The following is an 18,333-nucleotide window of genomic DNA, read 5'->3' on the forward strand; positions in this document are numbered from 1 at the left end:
GAACTTTCGCAGGTGGCAACCTAGCAATCTGGGTTTGAACAAGCCCTCCAGGTAATTAGGATGTATGCTCAAGCTTGAGAACCGCCGTTTGTCTTATGCATGAGGCAACAATGTCCCCCAGTGGCCAAAAACCCACACACTACTCAAATACATGTACATGTTTCAAATAATTACCAAAGACAATGTTCACTATTTTTAGCGGGCTTGAAATTCAGTCCCCAAATTCACAGTCCCGAAAATTCTTGTTTCTTTTTCCTCCTTTACAGCTAATAAAATCCAAAGCTCAGTATCAGTCCATTGGATTGCCAGGAAATGAATTCCACTCATTATTAACAACCTCCTCAGCCAGGACTCAACCAGAATCCAAGAGGCTCATATGGTGTTCAGAAAAATGGGAGAAGTTTCTTGACCCTCCAGTCCAAGAGAGTGTCTGATGACATCCTTATTGTCCAAACCCAAGTGGTCAGTATTATAGAGGTCAGTATTAGAGAATCAACTCTCCTGGGTACACCATGCCACCATGTATCTGAAATTCCTCTCCCTCCGGGTGCACTGCCACATATTAGAGGCAGATTAGATGCCTGAAATTATAGGATCCTATTCATTATTGTTTCTGTCTCTGTTTCTGAAAAGGGCTCCTCGTTTTCTTCCCTGAGTGGCACTTCTCTGACCCCTTCTACCCACCAAGAAGCCCAGATCCTTTATAAAAGATCTTTTACTTTATGAAAGATCCCAAAGTCTTCTGACATGCTGTAAAATTGAATTTCCTGAGATGACGAAATTATCCTCTCTCTGTGCTGTCCTCTACACACTTGGCTCCTGAGCATCTGAAATGTGTCCTGAGCAATGGAAGAATTTGATTTAATAAAGAATAAAATAATAAAATTTAATCATTTTACCTATGCAAATTTATTTTTTAAATTTTTTCTCTGACATTTAAAAACCTTATTTAAATACATTTCATTTAGATGTGTGTAATGCAGAAAATGCAATTGTTTTCTCAATCCCTATCCCCAACTCCCCAAGAAGTACCCTGTTAATGGGTTCTACTTTTCTGTATACACTGTTCAAATATGTATTACAATTCACTTACAGATTTTAGCTCATCCATTATCAGTTTCTTTTTCTTCCACATATATATTTATTTTATTTTTTATTTTTATTTTTCTTATTATGCTCAGTTAGTCAACATATTGCCCATCATTAGTTTTTGATGTAGTATCCAATGTTAACTATTTAAATTTAAACAGCCTCGTGCGGCTAGTGGCTACTTCATTGGGCAGCACATTTCTAAAGACTTTTGCTTCCACCCTGCTAGAAAATATGAATGGCCTCGTCATCTACATAAATCAAAGAGAATGGAAAATCCGGAGAGCAATACAAAAGAGCAGCTCAGAAAAGTTCTCTGGGGATGAGTGTAGGAGTGTTCATTGTACTGTTCAACTTTTTCCATGTTTGAAAATTCCCAAAGAGCGGAGGAAAAACATACTGCCACAAATTAAAGCCCAGTTATAAATGGATTTATGAGCAGGGATCCTGCGGTGTGAGCTCCAGCTGTTTTATTTCAGCTAATTCAACAAGGAGGACCCTGTGAAGGAGAAGCCAAGAGTTGGATGTGAAAAGAGAAAACCTGGAAACGTTGAGGTGAGGGGAAAAAAAAAATCTCCTCAGCTGTCAGAGGGAAAGATAAGCTCTGCTTCCAGGCATCACTTCGAATGGGAGAGGTGCTTGGGACGCCTGGGTGGCTCAGTTGGTTGAATGGAAGAGGGGCTCTTCCTAGGGGAGATGGACTCCAATGCCTTCACAGTAGAGGGAACGCCATGTGCCTCAGGGTAATGTGACAGGCTAATGAGCTTCTGGCCTAATTTCTGGTAGATAAAGAAGTCAAAGTTGGAGGAATACAAGGTATTTAGGGCAAGCACATTGAAATGACAAGAGGGGAGAGGCAATTCAGTGGAGCAGAAGTTCTCATACAGTGGCTGTTAACACAAATGCTGAAATGGATGCAGGGAAGAGAGAGACCTATGGGAAAGGCAGAGAAAGGAAGGGCGGTGAGAAAACTTATACCCGGCATCCTCAAAGACAATAGCACTAGAGCATAGCATCCATCATGACCTCACGTGTCCTGGGCATGAAGCCACTCTTCTCTCACTTATTTTCGCAAACCCTACATTTTACATTAGCATGTGTTGTCCCTGAGGAATGTTGGTGACTAGTTAGAACCACTGCTACAGACAAAGTTAATAAGAGACACCTATAAAGCAAAAGCCTGATTTTTCTCAACCCTAGGATAAAAAGTAGAACAGACCTCTGGTTATCTTACCTCCAGAAATAAAGAACATCTAGGGAGACAGCAGTGTGAATCTGATGTTGGGTAAGATTTTTCAACTATGGACTTGGACTGAAGTGAGTAGATTCTAGGCTGAAGGGGGAGTGATCACTATTCTTCATTCTTATTTTATCAACCAGATAAAGATTCTTGAAAGGAGTAGAAAGACAGACAAATGGCATCTTGTGAAGATGTTCTGTGTATCATGGTTGTCAGCATTTAAGAAATTCATTATTTCTATTTCAAAATACCAGGCTCTTCTGAAAAGTATTTTTCTGTATCTTCTTTCTCCTGCTTTTGCATAAACCAAATGTCAACATATAATCAAGATAACCAAGAAAAAAATAACTCTCCTGGTAAGTCTCCATCATGGTGTTTAAGTAGAAATAGTCATTACTTACCATAGGTGAGCAAGAAGCAAATTTTTCTGTTATCAGGAAGTTCTTAGCTATCAGATATCCGAGCTGCTTGGGTATTTTTAAAGAAAAACAAAATATCAGTGGTTGAAAATAAGTCGATTTTAAGAATTGAGTAGAAGGAGTCTCTGGACTGTAACAAGTGATGTTAATTTCACTTCTTTCTTAATACATTAATCCCTAAAGTTGTGAAGAAACCACCCAATTTAGTCTCTCATTTAATGGCACTTCTTAAAACAGCTCTTAAAGCTGTCATTACTTGTAATTTATTCATTTCCTCTTGTGACTACCTATTCAATATCTGTCTAAATTTACTAGGCTTTAAAATATAAGACGGCAGGAATGAGAATTTTGTCCTCTGTCACACGCACTCCTTAAACATTTGGTTAATGAAATGAATGATTAAACAATACATTGCTAGAAGTTAGATTACTTCTTCAACTTCCTCTTTAGTGTTATTAAGCAAAAGAAATGTGAAAAGCAGGTGCCTGACCATTACTGCCTTTTCCTTAACTTAAATGAATAAAATTGTAGAATTTTAAATAGATGAGTTATAGCAATCACATTTTTTATGTTAGCAGATACCATGCTTCATACATGATTCAAAAATAGGGTACTTTTGTATTGTGTTATTTGGAAAAGAGCACTAGACAGCATATGAAAGGTTAGATCTTAATCTCAGACAGGTAAATTTGTTGCCCCTTAGTCAAACAGCTCATGAGTTAAGGAGCTTTCCTGTAATTGTCCTATGAAGTTTTCCCATAAATGTGCTATGAACTTTTACACAGTTTCAATTTTTTAAAGACCTTATTATAACCTCATTTAGTCTATACATTGACAAAGCAGATATTATAATCCTATTTCCAATTACTCATTATAAATATATCAACTAAAGCAGAGAAAGGTTAACAACTTGCCCAGAATTGCAGAGTTATTAAGGGTTAGAGCCATAACTCAAATTCCTGACTTCATTAACCTCTAACTTTTCCATGATGTCACTGCTGAGAATGAACTGTGTTGCAGTTTATTTTGATTTCACACATTTTTAACCTCTTTATCTCCTGTTTCAACTTTAGAGTAATAGCCTTAAGAAGAAAAGATAAATACTTCGTCTTATCCATTATTCATAACTGCTTTGGAAGTAGAAAACTGTGAGACCTTGGGTGGATTATTTCATATCTTTGGATTTCATTTTACTCCTTTGTAAAATAAAGAGTTGGATAGTCATCTCTAAAGTTCTTACCAGATTCCAAATTCCATATCTCAGTCTTATTTTTCTCTTACTTTTACCTTTATCTTCACCAGAATCACTTCTTTTCCATAAATGTTTTCCTTTAATGAAATAATAATGAATAAATATATTGAATAAATATATATATAAATAATAATGAAATAAATATATTTCCTATAATGAAATAATATAGATAAAAGTAGCTTAGTTTAAGAATAGGGGAAAAGAAAGACAAACAGAGACAAACTGAAGGGCCTCAACAGTCCTCCAAGATTTACTAAATGCTAACAGAAGCAATACTATATTCAATATTTGGAGAAGTTGGGAGTACAAATAGTTACATGTTAAAGTTATTCAAAGCTTACCATATACCTAATACTCCTGTGTCCATTAAATATTGACTCATTTAATCTTCTCAACAGCTTTCTGAGGTATTAGTCTCAGTTTATAGCTGAAACACAGAAAGGTTAAGTAATTTTTCCAAATGTATAACTAGTGAATAATAGTATTGTGATATGATCTCAGATGATTTATCTCTAGAGGCTAAGCTCCTACCCACTATACTACATACATGGCCTTAAGGTGCTCACCATATAATAGACAGGATTAAATTAACAAACAGTACACCAAGACCATAATACATAGAATATACAAGGCTGTAGGTCTTGCAGGGGACCATACATTCAATGGAAATTACTAGTTGTAGAATGCCGAGGGTACATCAGGAACTTTCCATGTATGTCAAGTGTTAGGTTTCTTTGGTAATTAAGGAAGTTAAGACTTGAGAAATTACTTCTTCCTAAATCACAAAAGTGAACAGACAAGAGCTCTACCTGAGGTCTAAGAGACCATATTCTCGCCACTATCCCATGCAATCCATCCAGTTATGGTGATTCTAAAGCCTTCCTACAGAATGGGATTTAAGATGAACTCTGAAGAAGGAGTAGATTTTCTCAAAGGGAGAAAGAGCTAGGAGTAGGGGAAAGCATTCCCAGAAGAAAGAATGGTTGTTCCATTTGCCTGGAATAAAGACTGTGGGACAGGTAAAACAGGTTTGAAAAGACAATGAGGTGAAGGGTCTTAGATGCCACACTGAGATGTTGGTAGACAAAAGTGAGCCAATAATAATGTCTGAGCTGAGGAATACATTCCTTAGTTTTCCAGAGAAGATACTTTTTTCCAGCCTGGGATCCAAAAAAAACCTCCTTACTTTATGCAGAGAACATCAAGTTGCCAGGAGTGTCAATCCAAATTCCCAAAGTAGATTTAATCCAATGGACACTCATGGAGTACCAGGCATGGTTTTTTGTGTTAAATAATTTAAACTTAGAACAAAATTCAATAAAGGAAATTCTGTAAAGGGTTAAATTAATATGATCCTAGCACACAATTGCTTCTCTGCCTTTTGGCTAAGATCAAGTGTGGTCCAAGCATGTAGCCTTCCAATGGTCTGACAGTCGAAGTTTAGACTTCAAAATTCTCAGAAAGGTGGCTGGGCTACCTGTTCCTTTAACCACAACGTTGGTATTTACTTTCAGATGAACTTTTCACTTCGAACCAAAACCAAAATGTTCAAGATTATATACTTTGATGAGCACCATGGCTTGTGGTATTTTCTGCTGCATACCAAGTGCAGATTATGCCACATGCTTTGAAAATTATCTTGACTATGTATATGGAAAACCAAAAAACAATCCTCGTGAAACGATATGTGCCTTTTTGGGTGGATCACCTTTTTAAAGGGAACCAATGAAAAATACTACCGAGCCTTGAAGTCTGGGAAAGCAACCACTTTTTCCTTCTAAGTTGTCATTACCTAACCTATTCGCATGGAATGAAACTAATGTTCATTGCCTCTTCAACATTTTTTTTTTTTAGATTTATTTATTTAAGTGAGAAACAGAGCAGGAGTGAGCACGAGGAGGATGGGGAGAGGGAGAGATTATCTGAAGCAGACTGCATTGAGTAACATCTAGATGCTGGCCTGCATCTCACCACCCTGAGATCATGACCTGAGCCCAAGCTCAAGAGTGGGCAGCTCAACCAACAGAGCCACCTAGGCACCCCTCCTCCTCAACAAAAATTTAAAATTTGATTATAATAACTTCCAAATATATCAACTAAAATAATTAACAATGGGATGGAAACTTGGAATCTACAAAGAACACGTATATCTCCAATCTTTACAACTATTTTTACAAAAAAGTACCATGAAGCAGAAATAGGATTTCTCTAACTTCATTATATTTCAGTTTAATTCTGTGACCTCAAGAAATCTATGAGCAGCTGACAGAGTTGCCTAATGGGTGCAAACGTAAAAGTTCGCATAGGAATTAATTCTTTTCTTAAATAAGTTCTGCACCCAAGGTGGGTCTAGAACTCAGGACCGGGAGACCAAGAGTCACACGCTCTACGACTGAGCCATCAGGTGCCCTATGTACAGGAATTAATTTTGTCAACTTAAAATCCTGGGGGGAAAAATGCTTCTATCATTATCAGAGCTCCTCGAAAACAAGGCCTAATTTATGTGCATTCGAACAACAAACATCCGCTTGCAACAATGCCTCGTCAAGCGCTCAAGAAGCTTATCACCTTTCTGTTAAGAACTGCGACTTCTCTGCGCCACCTTGCGGCGATAACACGACTACTACATGTAGAAGTTAAAGGTTTTTCTCTGCACTGGTCAGACCTCCAAATAGCCGCATTGCGGGAACCGGCCTCTACACAACCGGGCAGAAAAGGGTGTCTTTCATTGCAGCCAGCGATGGGACACACTGTTCTTTTTCCTACTTCCTCCCCTATTTCCTTTATTCCTTCATTTTAAATCCTCGGACCCGCCCACCCGCTGTCTCCAGGGCCGTTCCCTCGTCTGAAACCCCTTCGCCTTCTGCACCATTGGTCGCTCCTCCTCTCCCCCCGCCCCCGCAGCCCTTGCCGGGGGTCCACGCAGCACCGACTCCCCCGCAGCACCTCCTCTCCGCAAATCCCTGCGTGGAGAGCCCGCCCCCTGCCGCCGGCAGCCAATGGCAGCGCGGCCCCGCCCCACCCCGCCCCTCCCGCCGCGTCCCAGAGCGAGAGCCGGGTTTGGGCCTGGGCTGCGGGACCCTGAGCCCGTGGCGCTTCCGCAGGCTTGCGGCGGGCGTTTGTCCCGGAGGCCTGCGACCCAGCCCCGTGGGAACCATGGATTCGCAGGGGCTGAAGGTGAGAGGGCCGCGGGCTTGGACTCGAGCCGCCTTTGCGGGTGGGTGACCTGGGGAGGGGCAGAATTCACGAGGGCGTCGTTACCCTGCTGTGCTTTTGCTGCCCCCATTGCCAGCTGCCCCAGCGTGGTGTGTGGGCCTGTAGCTGCATCACCTGGGTCCCCCTCCGTGGGCCCTGCTTTGAAATCTTGAGGTCTAGCCAAGCTGCTAAGGAATTGCCGTTAGGGGGCTTGTCCCACCCCGTGTGTGGTTACTTTTACTTTGTATCCCGTGGGCTCAGAAAGCTTGGTCGACTTGCTTGCCTCCCGGTGCGATAGTTAAGGACTTCATTAAGCAAGCTAGTGTCAGTAAACCGGTTGGACAGAAAGGGGTGCGTAAAGATTACATGAAAACATAGGCTTGGAAGGACATAAGCTTGAAAATGGAAGAGTGTTTTGGGGTGATGGTCTTCTTTATCTGTCAGTGATTCATCTGGGAAGCAAATGTTTTATGAGGGACCCCTTAAGAAATGATGATCTAAAAACAGGGACAGGAGGCTTGAAAATTAGAAGTTTCTTTGTAGGAAGATAAACTTCTCCCGTTTGTTCACTGATGGACTCGTTCAGCGGGTTGATGGAGGGCTCACTGTATGTCCGCTAGAAGCTGGAGATAGTGATGAGCAGAACTGAACAAATAAACAATTACCGACAGATATTTTTTGACTGCGGGCTATATTGCTGGCACTATTCTAAGCCTTGAAGATAATCTGTGCCCTTCAGTATTAAAACTAAGAAAAATTCTCCCAGTCTTGGAGCTTACATTTGAGTAGGGGGAATCAGACAGGTAGTAAAATGTTAGGTAGTGGTAAGTGGGTGAAGGACAATTTGGCGGTGATAGGGAGTGCTGGAAGCTTTTTTGCCTGAGCTGCATTACCTTCTGAGCCCTTTCTCCATCTCCTTAATTTTGTTTTCATCACTTTAATTTATCCTTTCCCCTACCACCCAAATGAACTCTTCAATAAAAACAGTTTCATGCTAAATAGAGTTATGTTGGTTCCTTATCACTTAGATTGGAGGAGCATATCCCAAGTCCTTAATATGAGGCCCTGCTAGGCCCTACCTTTTTCTCTAACTTCCTTGTCCTCTTAAGGACAGTGTCTTAAGACTCTAAAACAGGGAATGGCAAACTTTTCCTATAAAGAGTCAAATAGTATATTATCTTGGGTTTTTCAGGCCATAGTGTCTCCGTCATCTAATCTACCAATGTAGCTTGAATGCAGCCATAGACGTACTTAAACAAATGACCACGGCCCTGTTCCAATAAAACTTTATTCATGGACATTTTTTCTCCCCCCCCCCCACCATTTGAGAATGTACAAACCATTCTTGGTTTGCTGACCATATGAGGAGAGGTAGTAGACCGTAGTTTGCCAATCCCTGCTCTACAGTATAGAACGACATTCAGTCCTCTCCATGCCCCATCCTTGTGTATCACTGCTGATTTCTTCTGTCTTGTTGTTGCAATTCCCCTGCCTGGCTAAGTCCTCTGTCTTCCTCAAGGATCTCAAAAGGGAAATAGGGAGAATGTGTATGAGTGGAGGGAGACTGAGGAGTTCACAAATCAAGAGGCACTTCTGAAGTCCTCCCGGAGGCTCTTTCCCTTAATTTCATTCTTTCATCCTCCAACACCCCAACCTCATTCTCTGACATCTCTAAAGCACTTTATGAACTCTTTTCTTGCTTGCATTGTATTTGTTAGTCTTTAGATTCTAGTCTCAGTTTCAGGAGAATTTAAACTTTTCTGGGTCAGGAATCATATCTTACTTATCTTCACATTCACAGCATCTAGCCCAGTGCCTGGCACTAGTAGGCAGTAAATGTTTGTTGGACTGAACAAACCAAGGAGGGGTAAGGTATGGAGCGTAGGAAGTAGACTAGAGAAACAGAAGAGCCTTACTGACTGGTTAGAATCACAGGGATTGGACAAACTGGAAAGAAGGATGAAATGACTTGATTTCAGGCTTGGGTAGCCGGGGCAAATGGAAAGATGAATCTGGAGGTTGGATGAGAGGTCTTGACGGAATACTATGTTTTTTACTTAATCAGTATATGGGTTCAGAGGAACTTACTTTTTTTTTGGAGCTTTACAGTATGATGTCGTAATTAATCCTCACAATGATCTGTAAATAATTAATAGCATTGCACAAATGAGCAAACTAAGGTGCTGTAAGATGGACCAAAAATTTAAAAACAGCTCTTTTCACCTTTTAAATCTGTGTCCTTTGTATGATACCTTTCAGGAGAGTTGTAGGTGCCTAAATGCTGAACAGAAATCCTCAGTTGTGGCAAACTGAGAGGTCATCTGCGATCTTAAGGAAGGGCACTGGAGCAAAACTGCACTTCACCGAAGTGTGCTGTGGGGGGCACAGGAAGTAGAGGGCCGTAACTGCAAGAAGGGAAGCTGAGTAAAAGTTACAGAGAACGTTTGCCTAACTGCTGTAGAGAAGCATGTGGACTGTAGCCTCCAGAAACAAAACAGACCGTAAAAAGCAGTGTAGACACTCATGTCTCAGTCCTGTCACTTGGTGCTTCATCCTTATTTCTCACCTTGCTGTCCCAGCTGCAGAGTCAGAGGAGGTGAGCACGGGATGGCCCACATTGGTTAATGGAGGTGAATCAGGTGTACCACAGCCGGAGTCAATCTGGCTTCCCTCTCTGATAAGGTTAGCAACTAAGGCTTAGTCATGATCCTGAGAAGAAGGTGTTAAGTATAGACACAGTTAATCAGAACTTAGTATCCCCTGGTATTAGTTTTCTGCCATGTAAATCTAAATAATACAATTTTGAAAAGAGCTTAAAGATCATGAATTTCCATTAAAAAACAGTTTGGATCATCTGTTCTTTGTTCTTCCAGTTATTTGTTGTGGAACTCAGAAAACAAGACAACATTTGACAATGAATTTCTGAATTCACTTTGTCCTTACTATGTAATGCTATAACAACAAAAATAGAAGCAAGACTTTTAAAAAAGAATCCTAAGGTTTGGCAATGGAAGGCTCATATTATTCCTGTTTTTTGTCTGTTCCCCTTTTCTAAAACCTTTAAGAAAATGTGGACAAAGGCAAGAGGTGCAAGTAGCCTAATTTCAGTATTGTTAACAAATAATTTAGAAAAAGAAGACTGAAATTATTAGGAAACATTGAGTTTTTTCAAAAATTTCATGTTCATTGTGTCTTGCATTCCTTACTGTTAAGTGCTAGCCTTTAACAATATTTTCAGGAACTTGGGAAAGAAAAAAAAAATTGTATTATCTAATTTTAGATTTTTCAAGATTGAGATTAATATGTGTTTCTCATGGCATTTCAGAACAGCAAAGTCTCTTTTAACATTTAGTTATTATTTCCTTTTAGACTTTGATTAATTACTATTGTCAAGAGAAATATTTCCATCATGTGTTACTTATTGCCAGTGAAGGAGTTAAGAGGTATGGCAATGACCCGGTATTCAGGTTTTATCACGCCTATGGTACATTAATGGAAGGTACGTGCTAATTATTAAACCTGTTCCATATATTTTAAATTCATGTTTTGTACTATGAACAATTTTTCACACTATAATTTTGATTTTCAGGTAAAACTCAAGAAGCTCTTCGCGAATTTGAGGCGATTAAAAATAAACAAGATGTATCACTTTGTTCTCTAATTGCACTGATATATGCCCATAAAATGAGTCCTAATCCAGGTATAGTATTTAAGTATAATGCTTAGGACAATTTTTTCTACTCAATTCATTTTGATTTTCCTCAATTAACTTTGCACTTAGTCTGATAATACTGTATTATAATTTTCTGTAGATACTATTTTATCAGTTTTTTTTTTTTAATCTTCCTGACAAGGTAACAGATTTATCAAGCACAAGAAATATGTGTCTTATATCCCTTTCATATTCCTTTATCTTACAGCAGAAGTTTCATTAATATATAGGGATCATTTGAATTCATATCAAGTTGAATGCATGTTAGCAATTATTGAGCAAAGGACAGCCCAAAAGAGTTATATATAGAAATTGCTCTGCAGCAGCCTGCTTTATAGCTTGTTACATGCAAATCTATAGCTACATGCAATTTCTCTCTTCCACTGTATCTTCAGCTTCTTAGAGGCCTGTACACATCTCCACAAGGGGGGTAGCTAGCTCTTAGAAGATGTTCAGTAACTTCTTATCCAGTAGTAGGTTAGGATGTATAAGTATAAAGAGAACTTTATGCATAAACCAGCAATTAAAATTGTGTGAACTGTGGCTCTTAATGGTGGAAGCAGAATATCATAATTATAGATAATAAAGAGGAAATAGTATTGTATTCTTTTATATACATTCACTAACAGCCACTAGCATTATGAATGTAGATCATGTTTTAGATAAATAGACAATAATCAGATGTCATAGAATTTTTTTTTAATACTAGAAATTTTTTTTTCCTGAGCAAAGTATCACATACCTCCTTCACATACACTTGCACAGATCAACAAAACTTATTTAAAACGTTAATATGTTTAACAGATAAACAAATCTAACGACTAGGTGCTTACTTTCTGCAGGGGACTAGGTCAGAGATAGTTAGAGAATACCAAAGAATTGTAAAAAGTGATCCATGACATCAAGTTTATAGTCCAGTGAAGAAAAGAAAATGTAAAACCCACAAAGGTTAAATGCTAATGTTACTATTAAATAAAATTATGAGAAAACAAATGACTCCATAATTAACTGAAAACGGTATATACTTTTAATCCATAGAAGAAGGCTGTGAAGGTTTTGTGGAAGATAAGGCTGTAATCTGGTCTTTGAAGGAGAAGTAGGATTTGAATATAAGGCATATTTGTCAGAGAGGCGAAATTGATGGGCCAATATGTGGAAGTTGTTCAGGGTTCGGTTCTTGTATGGATGGGTCTCTGTTATCCAACAGGAGTGCGTTTAGGTGGAGCAGAGAATTGGCATCAAGAGATAAAGTCAGTAAATCTAAATATATATATATATATATATAGATAGATAGATAGATAGATTATTTTTTCCCTCTTAGAATCAAGTTTTCATTTAATTGGTTATTCTCAAGGGTGTTGGTTCTTTTGGGAAATTCCCAATATTCCCAAGAATATTGGAAATATTTCCAAGACACTAAAAAGATGAAGGCAGGAATACTGTTTAGAAACACCCGAGCACTGGCTCTACTTTATATCTTAGATGATTGTGAGTGGGCATAAGCTCAGGAGGGACCAGATGTCCATCAGTATTGCCTAGGAAGGGCCTAGATTGTTCATGTCCATTCTTCCTAAATGCTGACATAATCCCTGATTATGCATTAAGAACTTGAGCTGATATCTGGTTAGAGAGGGCTTTGTGCAGATGGTGTCACAGCTAACAAATGCCCCACTTGGGACTTGGTGGACATCTGGCAGGAAAGTACAAATCCTGCCCCTGCTGTGATGAATTCTTGTTCTGTATCATGACTACTTAATGAAGACTTGCAAAGGGGTTCATGTATGTTCGAGGGTCTTGTTGCCAAGCCATCTGCAGCCTTCCATAAACAGTTTTGTGAACGTAGAAAGTGGTTCCGCATGTAAGTTTTTAGTGGTACAGAGGTAAAAGGAAGAGATAGTATTGTTTTCTGGATGATCATTTCCAGAAGGGTAGTTGGTTAGAATCACAGCTTTCAATTTTGACATTTCTTATAACTTATTGAATAGCTGATCCATATTCTGATTCAGTTCAGGATTTAGAGCTAATTGACATTGGTGTCCTAAGCACACACGTGATAGATTTAATGGTTAGAGATATTAGAGGTAGACCATCGTTTTAAGGGAGCAGCCAAGCATTCGGTATTAAACCATGTAAATAATAGTAATTATATTACCTTTTATTGGCCTATGACAACATCCAGGAATGTTTACATATTCTAGAATTAGATTAGGGAGTTGGGTAATTTGAGTACTATTCTTGGATTTACCCCTAATAATTTTAGAATCATTGCTAATTTTCTATCTTATTATTTTAAAAATTTGCATATTTAGCATTGCTAATTTTTCTGTCTTATTATTTAAAAAATTTACATATTTAGCCTTCATATCTTGAGAATTACATAAATTATAGAACTGTAGTGTATGTCACAGGGGTCATTAACCACACGTGGCTGCTGAGTACTTGAAATGTATCTAGTTGGAGAAACTGAATTTTAAATTGAATTCTAATTAAATATAAATTTAAAACTGATGCTTGATTCAGTTATTAGAAAAGTTAGGTTTGGGGGGCGCCTGAGTGGCTCAGTGGGTTAAGCCTCTGCCTTTGGTTCAGGTCATGATCCCAGGGTCCTGGGATCAAGTCCCGCATCAGGCTCCCTGCTCAGCGGAGGCCTGGCTTCCCTCTCTCTTCCCTCTCTTCCTGCCTCTCTGCCTACTTGTGATCTCACTCTGTCAAATAAATAAATAAAATATTTTAAAAAAAGAAAAGAAAAGTTATGTTTGGAACAGTGAATATATGAATCTGCTGTTTTCAGCTATAAATTGTATGGACTCTATATACAAACCAAGTATTTTTTTTATTAAAGATTTTTTAAATTTATTTCAGAGAGAGAGAGCAAGAAGCAGAAGGCAGGCAGAGGGAGAAGCAGCCTTCTGAGCAGAGTACCTGACATAGGGCTCAATCCTAGGACCCTGAAATCATAGCCTGAACTGAAGGCAGATGCTTAACAGACTAAGCCAGCCACGCACCTCAAATCAAGTATTTTTTAAGAAAATTTAGCATTGTAATTGAGATATACTTTTTAATGACATACATCAGATTTTAAAAATTTAATAAGAACAAAAGTGTCTCCAAAACAAACTGAGGGTTGCCGGGGGGAGGGGGTTTGGGAGAAGGGGGTGGGATTATGGACATTGGGGAGGGTATGTGATTTGGTGAGTGCTGTGAAGTGTGTAAACCTGGTGATTCACAGACCTGTACCCCTGGGGATAAAAATATATGTTTATAAAAAATAAAAAATTAAAAAAAAAAAAAAGAACAAAAGTGTCTCCATTTCATGTCAGTTTTGTGTTGGAATGAAAACTCAGATCTATTAGGTTAAATATATTATTGAAATGTATTATTGAAATCAGTTGTTATTTGTTAAATATATTATTGAAATCAGTTGTTATTTGTTTCTTTTTAACTTCTTTGATGTGGCTACTAGGAAATTTTAAATTGCAAATATGGCTTATATTTTATTTCTATTAGACAGTGGTGCTACAGAGAGAAGTATTATATTCTGTGCTCTGTTAATTGACTCATTATGACTACCTGATCTAGAATCTAATTTTCATTTAATGCCTTTTTCCCCTCCTAGACAGAGAAGCTATTCTGGAGTCAGATGCCAGAGTGAAGGAGCAACGTAAAGGAGCTGGGCCAAAAGCTTTGTACCATGCAGGCTTATTTCTATGGCACATTGGCCGCCATGACAAGGCGAGAGAATATATTGACAGAATGATCAAAATGTCAAATGGCAGTAAAGAGGTACCTGGGTTTCTTATTTTGAAATAGACGCACTACTAAAAGAAGTTTATATTTTCAGTAGTATTTTTTATTACTCTATTCTCATTTTATAAATAGCAGCTTTATTTCAATATTTTATTATTTTGTAAAATTTTGGTTGTCTAAGGTTGTTTGTTTTTGTTCTGTTTATTAATTCATGAAAAGATCTCCCTTCTTTCCTTATCTCTGTCCTTTCCTCTCACTCCCCCCTTGAACTCTACATACAAGGCACTGATATTTGCACTAAGTATACAAAGATCAAGAATAAACTTTATTTACATGGATGGTTCAGTCTAGTGGTGTCATAGAGCAGATGCCCAGCTAAGATTATGAGAACTTTTGTAAGTGGTATGAGAGACATGTGATGAAAGTATAAAATAACAGTTAACGGTTATTGCTCACTTACATTGTGCTCGGCACTAGTCTAAGGATTTAAGGGGAGAGCACATCTATAAATGTTAGGAGAATGAGGAACAATTTCTTGAAGGCTGTATCATTTGAGCTGAAACCTGAAAGATGGATATAGTTTCCAAATGCAAAGTTGATAGAAAAGCAGATACTCCCAAGGTGGGAAATAATAAGTGGAAATAAGAAAAACAAGGAGGGGTGCCTGGGTGGCTCAGTGGGTTAAGCCTCTGCCTTCGGCTCAGGTCATGATCTCAGGGTCCTGGGATCGAGCCCCACATCGGGCTCTCTGCTCACCGGGGAGCCTGCTTCCTCTTCTCTCTCTGCCTGCCTCTCTGCCTACTTGTGATCTCCATCTGTCAAACAAATAAATAAAGTCTTAAAAAAAAATAAAAAAAAAAAGAGAGACTTGTTGGTTCTGGGTACAGTGAGAAGCTCCCATTTGACAGAAACACTGGGTGAGTAGATAAAGAGGAGGGAAGAAAAGCTTAGGGAGGTGGATTGGGACAAAGTGAAGGGCCTTGGCAGCTAGGTACACAAATTTAGATTGATAGGCACAGAAAGGTCATTGAGATTTTTAATCGGGGCAGTGGTATTTATTAGAGTACAAATTCACAGGACTGATTTATTATTGGTTTATAGGATGAACTGGCCTGGGGAGATACTAGAGTGCAGCCCCCAAAATGGTAGTACGTGCTTTCTGGCAGAAGGTTTTGAGGGCCTACACTAAAACATTGTACCATGGGTATGACTTTGAAAATTATTAAATATCCTCAAGAGCTGTCAACTGTATAAATGACAGGGCAGGATTTTTTTGAGGTGTCAGATGTCAAGGATGTCCCTCTGAGGTCTTAAACCTGGATAGTTCAGAGACCAGTTCACATGAACAGATAATGTTGGGATGAGAAGGTAATTTTGGGGGGGTAATACATTTGGTTCCAGACATGCTGTATCTCCATCTCAGGTGGAATAGTGAGATGGGGATAGTAGATGAGCTTTTAGAAAAAGAAAAGTTTAAAAAAGGTATTGGACTAGAAAAAAGGCTGGGAATCATCCACACAGAGATAATATTTGAAATGATTCAAATACAAACATTGATCTAGTGAGTAGAAACAGCATTTTTTTAGGGGCAACCAGATACTCAATCAGTTAAACCTCTCCCTTTGGGTCGGTTCATGATCCTGTGGTCCTGGGATCCAGCCTGCATCTGGTTCCCTACTTAGGAAGGAGCCTGCTCTCTGTCTCCCTTTGCCCCCACCCCCACTTCTGCGCATACACGCATGCTCTCTCTCTCAAATAAATAAAATCTTAAAAAAAAAAAAAAAAGAAATAGCATTGTTTTAATATTCATATCTGACTTTTTAAGTGAAATGCAGGGAGGTAAATATAATATTAAATATTTATAAGTTTATGAATAAACCTAGAAGTTTTTTGATAGAAGAACAGATTTCACAATGTTTTGGATACTGAAAAGTAAAATAACCTATATCCGTCTTCTTTCTAAACCTATATACCTTATAACCAACTGACTCACTGGCATTTCTGAAAGTAAACATCTATGACTTCTTGAGTCTGATTTCTGAGGCCATTTATCCCTTCATTTAAAACTCACTGGACTGGTCACAAGGATTAAGATAGTTGCCACATCTTAATTTTTAATATGTATCAAGCAAGACTCTTCTGTTCTTCCATCTTAGTTTACTTGGTCTGTTTGTCCAAAAAAGATTCTTATTTGTGTATTGAATTACATGTTTAACAATTATTATTAATAACTTAGTAGCAAAATTCCAGGTAAGAATATTGATTATTTAGGATTAATGGAGTATTTGGCAAGTTAATGTTGATATTGAATACGTTGTAAGCTTAAGAGCTGAAATACGTAACAGTTCCAAGACTCTAGGCTGGAAAGTGTTTGAAAACAGTTTTGCTGAACACTGTTTTAATTATTCAGAACATTTTTTGGCAGAGTGATTTCTTGTTACTAATCACAAAAAAGGACGTTAGATTACCTCTTTCATCAGCATTTATTTTGTTACCAATAAAATGGAAGTATGATTAGAATTTTTCATTCTATAGGGACAGGTTTTGAAAGCATGGCTTGATATCACAAGAGGAAAAGAACCTTATACTAAAAAAGCACTGAGATATTTTGAAGAGGGATTACAAGATGGAAATGATATTTTTGCTCTGTTGGGTAAGGTGAGTTGGAGTTGGGGTAAATAAATTATGTTTTAAAATTCATTCATAATCTGTTTGAAACCCAACAAAACCGAGTAGCTCAAAAAAGGTACTAATTGTCATGTTACTTTTATCAGCTCTCAAATATGGGAGGTACTTGGATTTTATTTGTATAGGACAGTGAACAACAAACTAGAGAAATGTATTCCTTACCAAATTCCTGAAAATTGATTGGTTTTAATTGTTGTTGGTGGTGGTTCCTCTATTACTTACCTACTAAACATTTATAGTTTGCCTAATATGTGCAAAGCATCACTGTCGATACTAGGGATACCCCGATACTACTTGCTTTTATGGGGCTTATACTCTATTGTTGGAGTCAGGCAATAAAATAAGTAAGAAAATTATGTAGTGTATTAGAAGGTGATAAGTGCAATGGAAAGGTAAGTCAGATAAAGGAGGAGATGTAGAGCTGGGTTATGAATTTGTAGGTTTAAATGATGTGGTCAGAGAAAGTGACAGTTGAGCTGACACTTACACAGGAGGTGAGAGTTGAAGCTCTGTGGGCTCCAGTGGGAAACCATCACAAATAGAGGGGATAAGTTGAAATACCTTAAGGCATGTTCAGGGCATTGCTGGGAGGCCAGGCGATGAAAGTGGAATGAGCGAAGTGGAGGTTAGAAATGGAGGCTAGGGGAAAAGAAGGTGGATGTGGGTACAGGTGGGCGTGGGGTGAATGAGGAGAGGCAGGACTGATTGTATAAAGCCATTGGCTTTTTAAAAAAATTATTTTTATTAACATATAATGCATAATTTCCCCAGGAGTACAGGTCTGTGAATTATCAGACTTTTCATTTGAACCAGATAGATGGGAAGCCAATGGAAAAGAGAAACAACATGACCTGATTTACATTGTGAGGGATGAGTAGTTAATTGGCAGAGTCATTAGAAATCATTGGTAGTTATAAATGTATAATTCAGGCCCTTTCTTCAGTTTCAATGATGCCTTTAGAATGTCTTAAAATTTTTCAAATTTTTTAAA

At 38.3% G+C, this 18,333-nt stretch overlaps 1 protein-coding gene across 1 annotated transcript in view; it reads left to right on the forward strand.

Moving 5' to 3' along the window:
• The first annotated feature begins 7,018 nt into the window (after positions 1-7,018).
• Positions 7,019-18,333, forward strand: part of TTC21B (tetratricopeptide repeat domain 21B) — a 78,034-nt gene continuing 66,719 nt past the window's right edge. Inside the window, exons 1-5 of the mRNA XM_004743993.3 lie at positions 7,019-7,177; positions 10,565-10,694; positions 10,785-10,895; positions 14,524-14,690; positions 17,190-17,312. Of these exons, the coding sequence (XP_004744050.1) occupies positions 7,157-7,177; positions 10,565-10,694; positions 10,785-10,895; positions 14,524-14,690; positions 17,190-17,312 (552 nt within the window). The 5' untranslated portion in view covers positions 7,019-7,156. The remainder of the gene's footprint in view (positions 7,178-10,564; positions 10,695-10,784; positions 10,896-14,523; positions 14,691-17,189; positions 17,313-18,333) is intronic.

The sequence above is a fragment of the Mustela putorius genome, unplaced genomic scaffold (assembly GCF_011764305.1).
Source record: "Mustela putorius furo isolate JIRA1106 unplaced genomic scaffold, ASM1176430v1.1 tig00003869_pilon_pilon_pilon, whole genome shotgun sequence".
In the NCBI taxonomy this organism is placed as follows: Eukaryota; Metazoa; Chordata; class Mammalia; order Carnivora; family Mustelidae; genus Mustela; species Mustela putorius.